The 20,814-nt window shown below is 38.1% G+C and overlaps 1 protein-coding gene across 2 annotated transcripts; it reads left to right on the top strand.

The window, feature by feature from the left end:
• Positions 1-63: 63 nt before the first annotated feature.
• Positions 64-19,863, top strand: ATG4A (autophagy related 4A cysteine peptidase). 2 transcript variants are annotated; one of them, XM_026652933.2, is made up of 13 exons: positions 64-129; positions 3,341-3,451; positions 6,101-6,172; positions 7,893-7,991; positions 10,149-10,250; positions 10,778-10,850; positions 13,578-13,657; positions 14,169-14,356; positions 14,475-14,553; positions 15,545-15,690; positions 16,869-16,925; positions 17,255-17,366; positions 17,641-19,863. In XM_026652933.2, exons 1-13 carry the CDS (start codon positions 120-122, stop codon positions 17,703-17,705), a joined length of 1,194 nt encoding a protein of 397 aa, XP_026508718.1. In that variant the 5' UTR covers positions 64-119; the 3' UTR covers positions 17,706-19,863. The 2 variants fall into 2 exon arrangements, with proteins under 2 accessions (XP_026508718.1, XP_029767696.1); XM_029911836.1 differs by having other exon boundaries at positions 17,258-17,366.
• Positions 19,864-20,814: the final 951 nt, after the last annotated feature.

Genomic DNA, 20,814 nt, shown 5'->3' on the forward strand with positions numbered 1-20,814 from the left:
CGGAAGGCAGCGGGGCTGAGCGTCCCCCTCACCGCAGAACTACAACTCCCAGCGTGCTCCGCGGCCGCCGCCGTGTTGTGTGTCCGCTGGGAGGCGAGGAGGATGGTGACAGCGGGAGGATGGAGTCCGGTGAGGGGAGACGGGGGGCAGGGGGAACGCGGCGGGATTCGCCGGGCGGCGGAAGGGGCGCTGCGGAGGGAGGGGAGCAGTGAGGGGCGGGCGGGACAGCGGGAGAATGGGGAGGGGGCCCGGCCTAGGGCGCGGGCCGGGCGTAGCGGGCGGTTCAGATCCGGGCCCAGGGCGGGGGTCGCGGGCGGGAGCCCCAGGCCCGGGCGTGTGGCGGGTGCCGCATACGGCGACAGCCCGGGGGTGACGTGGCGCTGGGACGGGTAGGGCAGCTCCGGGCCCCGATCCTGCGCCCGCCGAGCTCCGAGCCCGAGCTGGCTTTCGAGCCCGGCGCCCACGGCTGAGCCGGGACCTCGGCTGGGCTGCCCCGCACGGCGGCACGGCTGGGCGGGGGGCAGTGTCAGGCCCGCTGTGCCGCGGGCGGGGGCTGCGCTAGAGGAAGATGGCAGCAGCCGCCGCTGTTCCGCGCGGGTCCGGCGCTGTTACACCCTGAGGTGACACAAGCTCGTTGCGAAGTGTCACTGTCACTCCTGCCATAGGGACACTTCCGGGAGCCTCAGGCCGGGACCTCCAGAACCAGCGGTAGTGGGGAACTCGCATGGGGCTGAAATCTGATTAGCTCTTGGCCAGGTGGCTGTGGTTAACACGTTTCACTGTATCTTGACTCAGCTCACAAACTTGGTTGTCCAGCCAGGTGAAAATAACGTTGATTAAAAACACCACGGAGTTTCCTTAGATCGGTTACTAAGATCATCTTTAGATTATTTTTAAAAAGTGCAGAGTTGATTTTGTTTCCATCCATGCTGTTTACTTTTTGCACTTCAGTCAGCTGACCAGTGAAAACACATTTGTCAGTTTCACCTTTGCCTTTCTGATGTTCTTTGCTGGAAATCTTACAGTAGAATGGTTAAATTAAAAACTTTTAACAACAGCTTTAACATTAAAATGCTACGCAGTACATTATTAAATTTTTGTGAAACTCTTTACAGAACCTAAATATGGAGCCTAAACTAGGTGTTGGTGTCCACTTAATATAAGTCTTAGGACAAAAAATAGAGCTGAGTAAATCCACTTGTACAGTTGTCATATTTAGATATGTTTATTGGGTAAATTTAGAAGTATTCAAAGTATGTAATTCACCTAAGTCCTGTCACTACACTCAGTAAATTGCAGCATCTAGGCCCAGATTTGTAATGTTAAAGTCTGCTCTACTGTTGCATGGATATTTACTTCAAGCTTTTTAGCATAGTGCTGTCATCAACTTCTCTGCAGCCATGAAGCTGATCCTTTGATAGTTGTGACTGCCAACTGGATGGAATAAATAAAATGTGTCAACACAATATGCATTCACTAGATTATGATATCAGAAATCATTTTGATTATGCATGTAAATGTCTTGGTATTAAGTGAATCCTTCCTTATGGCCCTGGATTTTTCCCATTGGCTCCAGTAGAAGCAGGTCTAGGTGTGTGTGTGTATATATATATATATATACACGTACACACCCACACAAACACACACTACTTATAGTTAAAGTTCACTGTTTTACAGTAACTAGCAATCATTTATTCAAGTTGAATAGAAAAATATACATGATGTCTGAATGCTAATTTTCTGGTTAATATACCCTAATCTGAGGAGGGTTTGTGTGAAACTCTCTAGGGTATTCTAAAGTATAATATTTTTAAAACTGCATGTTTCCTTAAGTATGTTTTTTACCTAATATTTTTTAAATCAATTTAAAAAGTCAATATTTTTTATTCTTTATTCTGTTTAATTTTGCATTCTGCTTACCTTGGACAGTAAAGCTTGGTCAGTTTCACTTTCTGAGTATAGTCAGTTTTGACTTCTGATTTTCAGGCACGTACACAAATGGTGCCATGTTTACATTTCAATACTTTAAGAAATGTTTAAATAGTATAAAACTTTTGTTTGACATTTTAAAAATGTCATGAAAAATGTTATTAGTTGTGGTAAAATCTTTTTTCTTCAACAAAGAGCCTACATTTTGGACCTAATTTATCTAATAGTTAAAATGGGACTAAGTATTCTAAAATGTTGGCCAGAATGTCAACTTTATCTTTTCTGTAGACATTTTGTTCTAAGCCAGTGTATTTTGTAGTCTATTGTGTAATCACATTTAACTATTTTACAGCAAGAGTAGTGGCTGTGTATAGTTGCTATTAATGACATTTAGGAAAGAAAGACACACGATTAACTTTACACACGTGAGGAGTCCTGTTGAATTCATTGTGATTACTTGCATGCAAAAGTGTTTTCAAGATTGGGTCATAGATTGTTAACTCATTGGGACCAGGACTGTATCTTTTTCTGTGTTTGTACAGTGCCTAGAAAAATGGGTAATCCTGAGTGGAGCCTATAAATCTTTAGTAATATTAATATTACATGCAACTTGAACATATTTAGCATGTATATTTATGATTTAATATTTAAACATCAGTTCATTGTGTATTTCTTAAATGTCATTTGAAAGAAAAAATAATCAAAGCAAATAAAAACAATTGCTTAGTTTTACAGCTGAAGAGTTATTCCTTCATTTCCATAAACTCCCACCAAAAATCATAATCAAATGAACTTCCATAATAGAATGAATCAATATAAGTGTTTTATTTATTCATCTTAAAGTAAATAGGTTTTATGGTGAATAATAGTATTTTTTTCTGAACAGGAGATCCAAAATCTCCAGTTAGTAGACTAAGGCCCCAGTCCCACTTACACTTGGCATGTGCTTAATTTTAAGAAAGAGTAGTGACATTGAAATGAGTGGAACGGTTCATGTGCTTAAAGTTAACTGTGTTTAGTGCAGGACTGGGACATAAATTGTTTACCTAGACTGTGGGTGAAAGCCTAACCTCATTGAAGTCAGTGGCAAAAACTGCCATATGCTTCTATAGCACCAGGATTTCCTCCCTGGGCTCTAGGGTCCAGGTCCCAGCTATAGTGTCTCCCAGAGCTTCTGGAGAGTTAAAATACAAAATTGCAATGAACACTGTCCATTTTAATGGCAGTGCATATTGCTGAGGGAAAACGGGGTAAATGCTGCTGCCAGAATGAAGTATTGGTCAGAAAACCCCAAAACCCTGGACTAGATCACTGGTTGGAGCTAGTTGCACTTGCAGTATAAGAATGCAAAGTGCTCCAAAAAGAACAAAGGGAGCAAAATGGAGTTTGAACTTTCTGTGTTCCTGTTCAGTTTTATCCAAGTATGAAAACCAGACCACTGTCTTATCGGAATACCTAGAAGAATTTCCAGAAACAGATGGGTCAGTGTGGATCTTGGGAAGGCAATACCACCTTAAGACAGGTATGTTTATAATGAAAATCCAGCTATAACTTTCATAGTTTATATGCCACAATATTTCCTCAGTGTTCATAACATTATCACTACATAAATCTGAGAGCAAAAATAAACTCACTTCTAAAAAGTAGACCAACTATATACAGTGGTTGTCACCCTAATATGAAATTAGCTGGCAGGAGGTTTACGGAAGTAGAGAGTGCAGCATCCGTCACAGTTTCTGCAAACAGGGCACGCTTATCCTGCAGATTAGTCTCACATTAGGCGGGTTATTTCTAGTCATCAAATGTCATGGAATAAATAATTGACTTTAAGAAAGATAATATCACAGGTATTAAAGAATCAGCTACGGAGAAAACATTTTTCACACAGAATCTTCCCACCAAAATAAGTAAAATCCTGACAATACCCTTTCAAGTTTCTCCTATAAGAAAGGAGCAGGCAGCTGAGTATCTACTGTAGCTCATTTTAAAACTGGATGTGGTGATGCAGCAAATATCAGTCATATCCTTAGTAACTTTGTAAATCAGAAGCATACATTGAAGCCATGTGCCCTTGGTGATAAATTGCATTTTAAAATACAAAGTAAATGCAATGAATCAGCAATAAATGCAGTAATCAATGAATCAGCAGTAAATGCAATTAACAGTATCAGGAGACCAAAAAATTAAGTCTGTACAGTGGTTCAGACAACAACAAATCCACTATGCTGGATGTATGAATTTCTTACAGCATGATATTCTCAGTTGAAAGTTAATGTGTTTTAAAAATTAAGTAGTAAAAATTGACTTTATCTTTCTGATGCATATTCTGTTTTAATTTGATAAAAATAAACAAACACTTTCCCTAGAAGCTGTCCCTGCAATGTAATTATAGCACAATACCCTACCACACAGGAATGAGAGGGCAGGGCTGGTTTTTGTTCCTTGGAGAGTGTGTGGGGTAGCACCTTGTGTTGCATTTCCTGGATCCGGTAGTCAACTCAGTAGTGGCGTTGATGGGCACTAGGGTACTGTTGAAGAATCCTGATAATGGCTGGAAGGACAAGTCAGTCCAAGGTTAACAGTAAGGGGATAAAGGCAGTAAATAGTTAGATCCTCAAGAATTGTAGAGTGCCTTTGAGGGAATCCTGGAAATTAAAAAAAAAAAAAAAAAGCTTGGAGAGATTAGAAATACTGTAGAGTCAATATAAACATTTGATGAGATTGGTACAAAACTAGCACAATTTGACTACAACCTAATCTTTTTAAAAATTCTTTTGCAAAAATATACTGTTATTTACTTTTCTTGGCCAGCTTAGTGGTTTAGTAATTCTAATGTCAAAGTTGAATGTCACTCCGGAGTTTTTAAAATGAGACAGATTGTGCTCAGGAATTGGAATAAACAGAGCTTGATAAACTATCAGTTTAGAGGATTTAGTTTGTTCAATCGTACTGGTGATTGGTTATGTATAACAAGTCACAGCTTTATTTATTTTGTCTATTGAGTTATGTTGGAAGCCAGATAGTATATGGTGAACAATAAACTTTGTCTAGGATAGGGAGCAGATCACATATGTGGAATTTTTTTGTCACATTATCCTGTTAGGGAAAGGAGGGGTGGGGGAACCAGCAAGGTCTATCTCCTGAGATTTGCAGTGAAATTGCACATATCCCAGGGTATTTCCAGAGTGCCATGGCTTTTTCACAAAAACCCGATATTGTTGTTTGTAGGCGCTCTAGTCAATATCTTCCTGTGACTTTTGTGGTCTTCCTTCCCCAATGAGAAGCAAGGCTCTAAGGGTACGTCTACACTACCCGCCGGATTGGCGGGTAGCGATCGATCTATCAGGAATCGATTTATCACGTGTAGTGTAGACGCAATAAATCAATCCCTGATCACTCTCCCGTCAACTGCTGAACTCCAGCCGTTCAAGAGGCGGAAGCAAAGCCGACGGGGGAGCCGCGGCCATTGATCCAGCGCCGCGAGGACGCAAAGTAAGTAATTTTAATTCGATCTAAGATACGTCGACTTCAGCTACGCTATTCTCGTAGCTGAAGTTGCGTATCTTAGATCGACCCCTCCCCCCAGTGTAGACCAGGCATCATTGGTCTGCTTGGACATGCTCCCACCTATCTCTGCAGTATTCAGGGTTAACATTCTCTAAGGTGGTGAAATCCTTGCAAGTGTGAGGGAGAAGATACCATGGAAAGTGGACATCTCACTTTATTTTCTCTCTGCAAGTCTTGTCCCTTTATATGCAGAAGAGGATTCAGTGGAGGAAGAAGGGCTATGCACTTAGGCTCATCCTTCCTCCTTCAGACCCAAATTGGTCCCTTTTAGTAGAAATTCTCCAAGTTTCTTGTCCTGTGTATAATTTTGTTCAGAGGGGATAGTTCTGCATAGCAGTAGCTGGTTCAAGTTTAGCTTAGCTATTCAAAACAGAAATGCTATTCTCTTAACCTTTGATGGCTAATAATTACTGCACGCTTACCCAATAGACTTTGTTTAGTTTGTATGTGTAAAGTGTGCTGAATATTTAAAGTGATACATGTATTATTTTTGTATCTGAAAGTAAATAGACATCTCCTGTATATTCTATATGTTGCGTTAATGCCAAATGATCTTTGCAGTCAGGAGTTGGTAGTTTAATATGGCTTTGTTTTTTAATTCCAGACAAATCTAAATTATTGTTGGATATAAGTGCTCGTCTGTGGTTTACATACAGAAAAAAATTTTCACCAATTGGTGGGTATGCTTTAGGGTGAACAGCCCAATTTTTCTTGTATTATTGTCTTGTTGGAAATTTAAAATTATGGGAGGAATCAAATTATTGTATATGAACTTACTAACTCCTAAATTATTAGAGGACTTAGAGGTATGACTTTTACTCCTTCTGAAAACAAAAAGGAAATAGTGGGCCAGATTCCCTAGTACTGAAAGTTGTGCTCACTTACACCAGTAGAAAATTTGGTCCTTGTGTTTATACGAACAGTGGAAATAACTTGTGAATGTTTCTCAAATGAATGGGGAATGCACAGTAGATCTGTTGTGCAAGAAATATGTTTAACCTGTTTGTTCACACACTAAAAATGATTTCACATTAAAGGAATAAAAAAAATCCTACTTAAACTTTCTGGTTAAATTAAATTTATTTTCCAAATCATCACCCAAAGAAACATTTGGACTGGATAAGTTATGGGATTGGTAATGGGATAGAGCCTTTACCTTTAGGTTGCCAATTTAAATCTAGCTCAGGTAGGTAGATGGCCCAAAACCTGTTATTTCCTGGTCTCGGCCACGATTGCAAAAATCACCACAATTGGCATAATTGACAACACTACTGGCAATCTTACTAGACAGTAAGTACCATTCACCACTAGAGGTAGTCTTTCTACTACAGAGTTGAGACAGATTGATGGAACAGCATCAAAGATGCTTTCATTGTCACTGTCCATGCTCTGCCTGTTCTGTTGATAGATTTCCAGGACAGCCAATTAAGCATCTTTCTCAAGCACTAAATTAAATAGAAACAAATAAAGGAAACTCTTGGAATTTACCATAGAATCCACTTCTTGATGCAGAACTGTGCTTAAGAATCTAAGCATTTAGTTTAAACTGATTTATCTTTCTAGCCTTCATGATTGTGAAGACAGCCTTAAAACATAAACAAATAGAAAATATTGTCATCCTGAATCTGCAGCCAGTTTGAAGCAATAGCTTGGAGAGGTGTGACATTTCCTAATAATCTTAATAGATTCTCAATATTAACCAGTGTTCATAGCTCCACAGATCCAAACTGTGTCCAGTGTTTCACCAGATGCCAAAATCTATATTTGCTTCCTACCCAAATGCTAAAACCTCCAGCTTCAAACCCTCAAAGCTTATACAGCGCATTTACTAATATATAGGCACACATATATACTTTTAGTATATTGCAAACTGAAAATGAGGGGAGATTATAATGTAATATTAAAATATGGAGGTTACTGTACTGATTGCATTACTCTTTCCATATTGAATTCCATTAGGTCCGCTGCCTACACCTCCATCTGTTGTTTTGGTTTCATAGTGCTCATAGGACCTCACTGCAGAGTTTAGGTTTGGCTTAGCACAGTGTACAGAGTCCTGCATATAGGCTTGTACATTTTATCCTTAAATTTGGCACAGTTTGGTAAACAGCTTTACATGGTTGCTTCTTCGCCTTTTGTCTTGCATCAACAAAGAATTCTGCTTCTATTGAGCTGTATCAGTACTGGTTTCCACACAGATCTGCTTGGCAGATCCTGAACACTTATCTAGAAGCCAGACTGGTGATAAAAATCTTTCTTTCTCAGTTTCTCTTCATCCACAGGACACTTGTTAAAAAGCCGAACTTTTCTTGACTACCTAGATTTCAACAATTTGATTTTTGTGGTGCTAATTTCAGTCAAGAACCCATATTAATTGTAATAATTCTTGTTAATAGGAGGCACGGGCCCTTCATCCGATACTGGCTGGGGATGCATGCTGCGATGTGGACAGATGATGCTGGCACAGGCTCTGATTTGCAGGCATTTAGGAAGGGGTGAGCATACTGTTACTTTGTGAAATATGTTAGGAGGCTCTGTGGTTATTTGGGTGACATTTAATGTTGGTGTGAAAGCCCAGTACAATAGACATCCACTGAGAGATGTAGGGCTAAAGTAACTAGTGAAAGTCTCTTCAGAATGATTGGCAGAAATTACTAGTAAATGATGTCTCCAGACAAGAGGAAAATGTTAGTGTTTCATCCTGACCCAGCAGGGGTGAATTGTTTTGGTGGTTAAGCAGAAAAATAAGAACAAAGGATTTACCAAGTGGGACTCCTATCTTTATTATTTAATAGAGCTTTGCATGACAAATAATGAAGCTGGTGCTTGGGTGGAAACTGCTGCTGCCTGACTGATTTCCTGTCATCGTGTTCATTGTTTATGTGGTGCTCAAATTGTACTAATTGCTTTATTGGCAAAATAAAGAAGAGTTCTCTGTAGCTTGATAGCTTGGTCCAATAAAAGATATGACCTCACCTCACCCATTAGATATGTCTCTCTAATATCCTGGGACCAACATGGCTACAACAATACTGCAAATTATAGGCAAATATGCAGATAGCTTCCCTACCTCCAGCCTAAGGCCCCAATCCTGCAACAGAATTCACTAAGTGTGGACCCATACACCTGTATGAGCATTCCAGGATCACAACCAGAGTAATCTTAGGCCTAATATACATAGAGCTCTTGTATCGAGTCAGCTATTTTGGTTAGGGATGTGAGTTTATACCAATATAGTTAAATGGGTACAGACCCTACAGTGGACAACTATATACTGATGTAACTTAGTCCACAGTCAAGAGTGTTTCAGAGTAGCAGCCGTGTTAGTCTGTATCTGCAAAAAGAACAGGAGTACTTGTGGCACCTTAGAAACTAACACATTTATTTGAGCATAAGCTTTCGTAGGCTACAGCCTACTTCATCGGATGCATGTAGTGGAAAATACAGTAGGAAGATATATATACACACACAGAGAACATGAAACAATGGGTGTTACTATACACACTATAAGGAGAGTGATCAGTTAAGGTGAGCTTTTATCAGCAGGAGAGAAAAAAAAACTGTTTGTAGTGGTAATGAAAATGGCCCATTTCCAGCAATTGACAAGGAGAGAGGAGGAACTGTAGGGTGGGGGGAATAAGCATAGGGAAATAGTTTTACTTTGTGTAAAAAGAACAGGAGTACTTGTGGCACCTTAGAGACTAACAAATTTATTAGAGCATAAGCTTTCGTGGGCTACAGCCCACTTCTTTGGATGCATATAGAGTGAAACATATTGAGGAGATATATATACACACATACAGAGAGCATGAACATGTGGGAGTTGTCTTACCAACTCTGAGAGGCCAATTAAGCAAGTGAAAAAAACTTTTGAAGTGATAATCAAGATAGCTCAGTACAGACAGTTTGATAAGAAGTGTGAGAATACTTACAAGGGGAGATAGATTCAATGTTTGTAATGGCCCATCCACTCCCAGTCTTTGTTCAAGTCTAATTTAATGGTGTCCAATTTGCAAATTAATTCCAATTCAGCAGTCTCTCGTTGGAGTCTGTTTTTGAAGTTTTTCTGTTGTAATATTGCGACTTTTAGATCTGTAATCGAGTGGCCAAGGAGATTGAAGTGTTCTCCAACTGGTTTTTGAATGTTATAATTCTTGACGTCTGATATGTGTCCATTTTATATTGCGTGCCACTTTTAACTATATCTGTTTCTAAACTGATACAGTAAAGTGGTACAAAAAATGTGTAGACAAGTTCTTATTGTCTCCTTCTGACTATCAAGATTTTTGTGAAAACATTCTCGGTTCATGTTGTTGTATTTTAGAAAAGCAGTCTCTTCCATTTTATTGGGTTTTTTTTGCATTCGGGAATAAATTCAGCACCTTTTCTGTGACAGAACAACACACATCTTCCTAGTGAGAGAAGCTGAGACTTATTTTGGCATCTTCTTGACCTTTTCTCTTTTCTTTATTAAATTAAATATTCTCCCGATGCTGCCTCTAAAGAGTTGTTGCCCTCTGGGGTCAAACTTTGCTCAGTAAAACTGGTGTAAATTGGGGGGGGGGGGAAGCTCCACTCATGATTGCGTAGTATGAAATGCTAGACAGAGTTTGGAGTTTGTCAGTTAATCTATATAACTTTTTCCCTGTAAGATTGGCATTGGGAGAGACACAAAAAACAACCTGAGGAATATCACAAGATCTTGCGATGCTTCATAGACAGAAAAGATTGCTGTTATTCTATCCACCAAATGGGTAAGGGCAGGTATCATCAGCTTTTTATGCCTCAAGTTGCTAATGTGTTTAAAGTGTATTAATTTTAAAATATATAATCACAAAACAAAAGAAGGATTATGGAGACAAAGTGGATAAATATATATATAGAAGATTTAATGCATACCAAATATATACTGAGGTCTAAATTCAGCATGTACAATAGAAACAACAACTAGCTCTGGATAGAATATGTGACTGTTAGGGACCAGACTTTAATAATATTAAATTAGTGCTTACCAACATAGATTCTCTTGCACCATAGATTGTAGTGAGGGGTGCCAGTAGTCAGAATGCGGTTTAGAGGCTTCTTCTCAATTATGGAAACTAATCTTCATTGCAGTTGTAAAAAGAGAATAGATAGTATATCAATAATCTGATTCAATGTAAATATTTTACAATAGTTTTAGAATGTGTGCAACAAAATATTAATAGGATGTGCCATTTAATACATGTCGTCACCTGATATTTGTGCTCTTTTGTGTGTGTTTTGTTTCTCATAAAAACAGCACAGATGGGTGTAGGAGAGGGGAAGTCGATTGGAGAATGGTTTGGACCAAATACAGTTGCACAAGTGCTAAAGTAAGCAAAACATACATACGTATTTAGAATGTATTTACCCTGAATAGTTCAATTCAGATGCAGCATAGCTGTCTAAGAGTGATGACCTCCAGTTCTGGATTTTGAAACAATGTAAAGTTTGGAGGCGTTGGCTTAAACCCATGTGTAGTCTGAATTGAGGTCCTGCTTTTACTCAATTATATACAAGGATTATTTGAGTCACAGAAGTCACATGACTTGTCCATGTCCGACAGGGGCATAGGTTGGACTGTCCCTAAATCAAACACGTGAGATACGTAAGAAAAATAATGCATTTCTTCTACAAAAGTTTTATATGAAAAAAATCATGTTTATAAGTAGGTTAATTTTATTTATTTATTTATACTGACAGTGTAGAGTGATAAAACAAATTATTAGGGCTATCGATTAATTGCAGTTCACTCACGTGATTAACTAAAAATTAATTGCGATTAAAAAAATTAATCAAGATTAATCACAGTTAATTGCATTGTTAAATAATAGAATACCAATTGAAATTTATTAAATATTTTGGATGTTTTTCTACATTTTCATATATATTGTATTCTGTGTTGTAATTGAAATCAAAGTGTATATTATTTTTGCTTTATCATTTTTACAGTGCAAATATTTGTAAACAAAAGAAATAGTATTTTTCAATTCACCTCATACAAGTACTATAGTGCAACTTACAAATGTAGATTTTTTTGTTTGTTACATGACTGCACTCAAAAACAAAACAATGTAAAACTTCAGAGCCTACAAGTCTACTCAGTCCTACTTCTTGTTCAGCCAATCGCTAAGAGAAACAAGTTTGTTAACATTTTAGAGAGATAATGCTGCCCTCTTCTTATTTACACGGTCACCAGAAAGTGAGAACAGGCATGTGCATGGCACTTTTGTAGCCGACATTGCAAGGTATTTATGTGCCAGATATGCTAAACATTCATATGCCCCTTCATGCTTCAGCCACCATTCCAGAGGACATGCTTCCATGCTGATAACGCTCATTAAAAAAATAAGCATTAAATTTCTGACTGAACTCCTTGGGGCAGAATTGTATGTCCCTGGCTCTGTTTTACCCACATTCTGCCATATATTTCCTGTTATAGCAGTCTAGGATGATGACCCAGCACATGTTGTTCATTTTAAGAACACTTTCACTGCAGATTTGACAAAATGCAAAGAAGGTACCAATGTGAGATTTCTCAAGATAGCTGCAGCCCTCGACCCAAGGTTTAAGAATCTGAAGTGCCTTCCAAAATCTGAGAGGGATGAGGTGTGGAGCATGCTTTCAGAAGTCTTAAAAGAGTGACATTCCGATGTGGAAACTACAGAACCTGAACCACCAAAAAAGAAAATCAACCTTCTGCTGGTGGCATCTGATTCAGATAATGAAAATGAACATGCTTTGGATTGTTATTCAGCAGAACCTGTCATCAGCATGGACGCATGTCTTCTGGAATGGTGGTTAAAGCACGAAGGGACATGTGAATCTTTAGTGCATCTGGCATGTAAATATCTTGCGACGTCGGCTACAACAGTGCCACAAGAAAGCCTGTTCTCACTTTCAGGTGACATTGTAAACAAGAAGTGGACAGCATTATCTCCTGCAAATGTAAACAAACTTGTTTGTCTGAGAGATTAGCTGAACAAGAAGTAGGACTGAGTGGACTTGCAGGCTCTAAAATTTTACATTGTTTTATTTTTGAATGCAGGTTTTTTTGTACATAATTCTACATTTGTAAGTTCAACTTTCATGATAAAGAGATTGCACTACAGTTCTTGTATTAGGTGAATTGAAAAATACTATTTCTTTTGTTTTTTTTACCATGCAAATACTTGTAATCAAAAATAAATATAAAGTGAGCACTGTACACTTTGTATTCTGTGCTGTAACTGAAATCAATATACTTGAAAATGTAGAAAATGTCCAAAAATATTTAAATAAATGATATTCTATTATTGTTTAATAGAGCAATTAATCACGATTAATTTTTTTAATTGCTTGAGAGCCCTACAAGTTATATTTAATTTTAGCTGCTTTAACTAGAGTTTAACAATGAAACCTAGATAGCGGTTTACATAGTCAGAGAGCTGTAAGGCAGTATATTCATTTAAGAATGTTCTTTTGAACTACATAAAAAAAGTATAGCAGACTCAGCATAGTGTCCGTGACTTAACTTTGTTGTACAATTTTTCTTTCTTCACTTGGTCTGGGGCTGAGTTTGACAGATTTATGGCCTGATCCTACCAACACTTACGCACGTCAGTAGTCTCACTGAATTCCGTAGAACTACTCAGGCATAAAGTTACTCACATGTACGAGTGGGTTGTAAGCTCTTTGGGGCAGGGACTGTCTCTTTGGTCTGTGTTACACAGCGCCTAACACAATGGGGTCCTGGGCAATGACTGGGGCTCCTAGGTGTGACTGCAACACAAATAGTAATAAATATAAAGTAGCAAGGTTGTAGGGTTCAATTGCTTTGCTATTGGCAATGAGCCAAGAAATTTTTCACACAAGTTATTTCACCTTAATGCTATCTCTGCATTCTCTTCTATGTCATAATTATACTTTGACTAATAAAAAATACAATGAATGCTGTTTTTTATAAGAAATTATTACATATTTATTCAAGAGCCATCTAATTGCATTGAGTGCCAAGCTACACTTTTGGCTTCTGAATGACAATACACTTTTTTACTAATTACTACCTTAATGTTTTCCAGAAAGCTTGCTTTATTTGATGAATGGAATTCCTTAGCAGTTTATGTATCTATGGACAATACCGTGGTCATTGAAGACATCAGTAAGTTACAAACACTGGCTCTCACTTAAATTAGAGTTTATTTGCCAAAGTACCCTAAAAAATGTAGTTGTTAAAAAAAAAAAATGCATTTTGGGCCTTAATTATTACCCTAGCTGAGAAATAAGGTGTGTGTGTATGTGTGAGAGACAGTTCTTGGGATACCCAGTACTGCGCATCACCTTGTTACCCTCTCCTCTAGCAAGACGTATCGTTATCCGAGAAAGCTTCCGGTGCTAAATGTTGTTTGGTTAAACATAACTTCATCTAGTAAATTATCATCTCCTAGTCATCGCCCTGAGCCCTAACGTCTTCTTGTTAACCTGGCACCCTAATCTGTGCCTACCAGGATTACTTGTAATTATACAGCCACAACGTACACACTACCCTCCTTAAAAGCTGGGACCTTTTGGAAGAAAGATCTCTGAAAAAGCATCTTAATTTTCCATTCATTTGGAACATTTATAATGTAGTCCTTAGTGAATTGACAAGTCTCTCCTCCTTGCTCCCACAGAGAAAATGTGTTGGTCCCCTCCTCAGAGCAGCAGTGCTGCACGTGGCAGCATGCTCTCACACAGAAGTGCTCTCAGTCAAAACAAGAACACAGCAGGGTTTTGCTCAGGCTGGAAACCTCTCTTGCTCATTATACCTCTACGACTGGGGATAAATCACATCAATCCGATTTATATTGATGCTTTTAAAGTAAGTCGCTGTCCCTGAAATGATTGTTATGCTGCATGTCATTTACAAACAGTTTAGATATCTGTGATACCAATATACAGGACAACTAAAATTTCATTTTTCCCTTTTGAATCTCTAGGAATGTTTTAAGATGCCACAGTCTTTGGGGGCATTAGGAGGGAAACCAAATAATGCCTACTATTTCATAGGATTTTTAGGTAAGGAAAAAAATAATTACAGATAAGTTGATGGGCTAAGGAACTGGGCCTGGTCTGAAGAAACATCAGGAAGTGTAAAACTGAAGCTGCTGGGAAACGTAGTTAAGGAAAGAGATAAGGAGAGTAGGAGAAACGAATAATTAGATAACTCCAGAATAATACACTATGATCTTTTATAGGAAAGGTCGAGTGAAGTTGGGTATAGAAATAAGTAACAACATCAGCAAGAGTCATGTGATATGAAAGGCTAGTTGAATAGTATTTGGCAAATCTATTAGGCAGATGTTACTAGCATGTAGTCATGTATTGTTTCCTAATCTGTAGTCTTACGTTTTATTCTTTTGCTTCACTTTTTTTCAAGTGGTATAACTCAGCATTTTCCCTGATTAAAGCTCATTTGTTTGATTTCTGCTCACTTCTCTAACTTCACTAGATCTTGCTGTCTTTTAATGCTAGCCTTGCATCAATGTATTTTATCACTTGCCTTTCCTTTGTCAGTTATAGTAACATTCAGTGCTAGACTTAATCTTTTTTTAAATTTCACCCCATTTGACTTGTTATGAATAATTGCTCTCTATTTATGACTTATCAGTCCATTTTTCGATAAAATCTGTGGTATTTTTATTCAGACCTCATTGTTTCAATCTCTGTGAGTCTAATATGAAACAATGTTGAATGCCTAACTGAGTTCTAGATTATATTTGTGGTCATCCTGTGACCTGCTGAATGGCAGAATTTACATTTTAAAAGTTTTAAATGTTATGTTAGCTCTAGGAAATAAAGGAAAATAAGGGTCAAAGTAAAAAGCCTTACAAATCACCACAGTAAGCTATACCAGATATGGGGCCACACTCTTCCTGAATTTCTCAATTTCAGAACACATAGCTAGCAAAAGTCTAATCAGTCTTAATCATGATGATGATCTAAATTCTATCTTCCAAGTCCCGCTTCAGTGGTATTACAAATGATTAAATATATTTTACCTGCACAGGAAACGAGCTCATCTATTTGGACCCTCACACCACTCAGATTTTTGTAGATTTGGAGGAAAACGGTCTGGTTGATGACCAGAGCTTCCATTGTCAGCAGGCCCCACATCGAATGAAGATCATGAATTTGGATCCCTCCGTAGCATTAGTAAGTGTTAGGAAGAAATGTAGCATGAACTTCTATTACAAAACTGCACATAAGTACTGATAAGGGTAGTTGTGCATTTGCCTGAGCAGAATCATGAATGACTACAAAAAAGTGTCCACATATGCCGAATTTATCCTCATTGATAAACTATACAGTAATTTTGCTGAGATTAATGTTCCCTCCAGTAGGAAACTGGATATTTGAATGGGGGTGGCTAATTATGTTTGGTAATAGAGAAGCCTCCACTTTTTGCAGAGCCATTTTAGTGTAGTGGTTGAAGCAGGGAATTTAATCAGAATTCCTGGGTTCTTCCTCTCCTTCATGTCTCAGTTTACCAATCTATTAGTAGTTACAGTCCAGGATACTTTACAGGGATATTACAATTCTTAATGACCCTAGTTCTGATCTCAGTCCAGTTACACGTACTATTGACACCAGTACGGTTACTCTTCATTCTCCTCCTCTGTGTAAGATCAGAATTGGCCCAATGTTTGTAAAGTGTTTTGAATTCCCGAATGAAAGGTGATGTAAACATACGTTATTAATAATATCACTTTTAGCGGGAAAGTATCTGCTGTTAGTGAGTAACATTTAACTATGTAAATGTTCAAACCATGAAAAAGCACAACCAACCAGTCCATTCAGTAATATAACTGAGTCAGATATTCACAATACAGCCACTCTTGGAAGTGTCACGTATATGGCAGTTCATCCCCAGTGGCAGGTTAAACTTGCAGCCAGATGGACAATTGTGGTAAATTGGCATGGCCCTGTTGACTTCAGGGGAGCTGCAATTATTATTATTTGCATTCTGATGGAGCCTACAGGCCTCAAATTGAGATTTGCTTTAGGCACTGTACAAACATAATACAGTTATTGCCCTAAAGGGTTTATAATCTAAATAGATAAAACCGATGAACAGGAGAGGGGGGGAAAAGAGCAGAGCATTCAGTATGATGAGTGGCAAATGTCATGTCAGTTCCTTGTTTTTTCAACTTTTTTTCCCTGTGGCCTCCGTTTTACTCCAGTTCAGGATCTGGTCCTTAGTCTGATACATATTTTGGGTCTTACACATGATGCTAGTATGTGCTACTGCAAAACAGTGGCTTAATTCTGCCTTATTTGCTAATATTGCATGTAACTTGCAGAGGAAAAATCTCTGTTTTTCCCCCCTTCAGGGCTTCTTTTGTAAAGAAGAAAAAGACTTTGATAACTGGTGTAGTCTTGTACAAAAGGTAACAATGGGATATTCTTTTAATTTGATCTGCTTGTGTGTGTATCAGAGCTAATTATAACATGACTGACAATCTGTGGTAGAGCTTGAGAGATCTACCTTCCATGCATGTTTCTGACTGAAGAAATTCACTATATGTAGATCTGTAAAATGATGACCTTTAATGAGGGTTGCACAAAGTATAACAGGATTCCATTTCATAGGGGCATAATTAATTTATTATTATTATTTGCCTCTTGTAACTGTTTTGACTGACCAGCCAAGTAGATCTGTTGTTGGACTTTCCATTAATATGATACTTTTTTTTAAGAGAAAGTGCTTTATCCTCAGGAGATTCTGAAGCAGCGGGGTCTTCGGATGTTTGAGTTAGTTCAAAATCATCCAGCGCATTGGCCTCCTTTCATACCTCCAGCAAAACCAGAAGTGACAACGTCAGGAGCAGGTACAGTATTGACTTGAGTGGACTATAGTGCAGCAATATGTTCCTCGCTTTACCAGTAGGAGAAATAATCCCAGGTGGAGCAGCTATGCTTTGCTAAGTGTCTTTTATGCTCAATGTGATTAGCTAATCCATTAGTTAATACCGGTAGCAACTTGAACACCAGATTTATCTACAAAGGCTAAATGTGATTTCCAGCATATCTTGCCCTAAAATGTCTTCCAAAGTGAAAAGCAATAGGCATGTCTGTTAATATTGTTTTCATTTTTGTTGGCAGAACTTATTGAATCTACCGATAAACTGCTAGAGTTGGAAGAAGAATTTGAAATCCTGAGTGTATGAAGGAAGCTATGGTGATTTTTCTGTGTTGGACATATTGCATTGACTTCAGACAAACAGCCATTCTAGCCCACAAGTGCCTGAAATTATGGACAACAGAGCACAAAACCATAGCAGCACCCAAAACTCAGACAGTGACAGTTTAACAAGATCTTCCCTGGGTGGAAAGAGCAGCAAAGATCCCATTGTCAGACACGTAAAGGGAATCTCTGCTTCCAGCATGCATCTTATTTGAAGACAAATGGACCTTTTGAGATGAAGGCAAAAACAATATATTAAAGTAAAGAATATGGTATATCACTGGGCTCTACCTTTGAAGAAAGGGATGACTCAAATGGATATTCTTGCTCTCGTATGCAATTGTGTAGTCCTTTAAAAAAAGCAAAATGGCGTTGAGTTAAGGGAGGATGTTTACTTCTGTTCCCTCCTGTGGGCTGCATCATAGGAATAAATTCATCATCTTGTTTAAAAGATCAAGTGGATCAGGAGAAAATTGTTTCCTTGTTAAATATTTTAACATGTATTTGAGCAACCACACTTTTTATTACAAAAATGTTTCTGTAAAAGGAACTATGTCTAATGTATACATTTGGAACAGCCTTCCTGTTTCTGGGAGACCTAAAACAAACAGGAGACTCAATTCGTTGATATAGATCACGATCACTGCTATAGTTACGACCTATTTCACCTTGACCTTAAAACTTAGGTTGATGATTTTTGTTAAAACAAGAAGTCAAAGGTGGTTTTTTTTAAACTGTATCTTATTTATTTTAAAATAGATTTATTTACACAAGTTTCTCTGTAACAGCACTTTATCTGTGCATCTAATAAATTTCTTAAGCTTTTCATAGGCTACTTGCTATAGTTTGTGAATTTGCTTGCACAGACCATAAATATAAAACAAAAAGTTATCCCAAACTGATGATACACACACACAAATTATTTAAGGTCCCTGATTCTGCCTTGTTACCTTATCAAGTCTATTTTGGTAAAAGTACCTTAGATATACAAGTCCCTAGCAGAGTTATGTAGTTAGATGTTTATTTAAACTGAGGATATCTCTAGTAGCTTTGAGAACAAGGGTTCAGAAATATCAAGCCCTTACTGTGCACAAGGGCTTCTAATGAATTCATGAGTCGCATTTTATGTTTCCTAAAAACACAATTCCCATCTGGATGAGGCCTGGTATGATAGTGCAGTTAACATGAAAATCTCCCAATTTCATTCTTCACAAATAGATGAGAATACTGGGCCTAAGCAGGAGATGTGCTGAGTACTTGCAAAACCCAAGTAAAATGAGATGCTGGTGCTTAGCATCTGAAGAACTGGAAAACATGACTTTCGAACAAAAATAATTACCCCAGACCAACAGTTAATGTCTTGTTTGCCTTTATTAACCACAGTTTGGAAACTGAACATTAACAAAAGGAGATGTCACCGCACGCTGTTTTAAAAAAAACAACAACTGTGATGTCTCCCCAACTAGTATTCATTTAAGACCATAGCCATGCTTGGTGCCTTCCAGACAAAAGTGAAAATGCAGCCCCTGCTGTGAAAAGCTTACATTCTAAAGGATGACATCTACACAGAAAAGGGAAGTACCCGCTAGATGACTGAGCAATGAAGCTAGGCATATATCACCCTCAGTCCATCTTTTTTTTTTTTTATTGCCCTCCTGTTATCTTTCATTACGTAAACACAACTCAGAGGCGAAATCTGAAGTTGACACTTTTCCAGGAAGCCTGTATTGAGCAGCAGCTGGAAGGAGAGGGGGTAAATAAAGGGTTGATTGGAAGAAGGTCTGGAGATAGGAGTGGAAGAAGATCAGACTGTGGCCCTGATCTTGCAAAGACATGCTTGTGCTTAACATTACCCATCAGGGTGGAATCCTGGCCCTACTGAAGTCAATGGAAGTTCTGTCACTGAAAACAATGAGATTACGCACGGTGCATAAAGCTAAACAAGTACATAGACCCTGCTACTGAAAAGACATGTGTATTTCAGTCATGTGCATCCAGAGCAGAACCCGCTTTTCCTCACCCCTCTCCTCAACATCCAAACAAATAAGCTGGTACCAGACCTGGTGCTTCTCCTGCTGGCACCTAATGAGTAGAATGGGTGACAAATAAAAATGTTTTCCACAAATATTTGCTCAAATTTTTAAAACAAACACTGGAGTTATTTGAGTTTTACTGACACCAATATTTTCAGAAAGTGAAATTCAAAGTCAAATACCATGCGACTTATCGGAGCAGTCCCAACTAAAACACAGATCAGGTATCTGACATGGATGCATCATCAAACTATGGAGTGAAAAAACGAGATGTTTGTTGAATAATTCAAAGTTGTGATTGATATTTTGCAAGCAGAAAGAGGCTACATCAAAGAATAAATTGTTGACTGCAAGTTATTGGCTCAGCTCCAATTGGGCTCAACCATGCAAGGGTCTTGAGTACCCTGACCACGATCCAGCAAAACTCTTAAGCTTGTGAGTAGTCCTGTTGAAATCAATGAGCCTACCTGTGTACTTAAATTCAACCATGTGCTTTAATGGATCAAGGCACGAGTTCTAAGTACCCTGCTAGACTAAATCAATAATAAAGAAGAGTGATTAAGTCTTTGTCCTGGATCAGTAGCAACTTTCTGTAGAGTTTTGTCTTTCAATTAAAAAAAAAAAAAAAAAAAAAAAAAAAGGAATTTACAAGGCCCTCACTTCAGATCCTCTAAAATGCTGATACCTATGGGTATCGCCAACCTCACTGTAGAAAGAAGCTGAAATTAATAGCTTTAGCCTTAGCTAATTCTCAACATGGACATATTGTATTTATGGCTTTCCCTTAGAATATATGGGAAAATAGAAATTGAGTACCACTGATTGTAATTATAACCCGAAGGAACTGTGTGAATATTTAACAGTGCATTAGAAATACAGTAATGTGTTTTTTAACTAGTAGAAATAAAGCCCAGAGGATGAGGAATACAATACAGGTGATTTTAGCAGTAAAAAAATGTACATCCAATAACTGCTTGTTTCTGTGTTTCCATAAACTTGAATGCTAAATAATAAGGCTTCTACATTTTAAAATATACACAATTTGAATACTTACAAAAA

The sequence above is a fragment of the Terrapene carolina genome, unplaced genomic scaffold (genome assembly GCF_002925995.2).
Source record: "Terrapene carolina triunguis isolate 2854851 unplaced genomic scaffold, T_m_triunguis-2.0 Scaffold131, whole genome shotgun sequence".
NCBI classification, from domain to species: Eukaryota; Metazoa; Chordata; order Testudines; family Emydidae; genus Terrapene; species Terrapene triunguis.

What these genes read in the sequence shown, in the direction of transcription:
- ATG4A (XM_026652933.2), top strand. An exon ending in GCAATACCACCTTAAGACAG is followed by an intron (nt 3,452 to 6,100) that starts GTATGTTTATAA and finishes TTTTAATTCCAG; the next exon opens with ACAAATCTAAATTATTGTTG. An exon ending in ACAGTTGCACAAGTGCTAAA is followed by an intron (nt 10,851 to 13,577) that starts GTAAGCAAAACA and finishes AATGTTTTCCAG; the next exon opens with AAAGCTTGCTTTATTTGATG.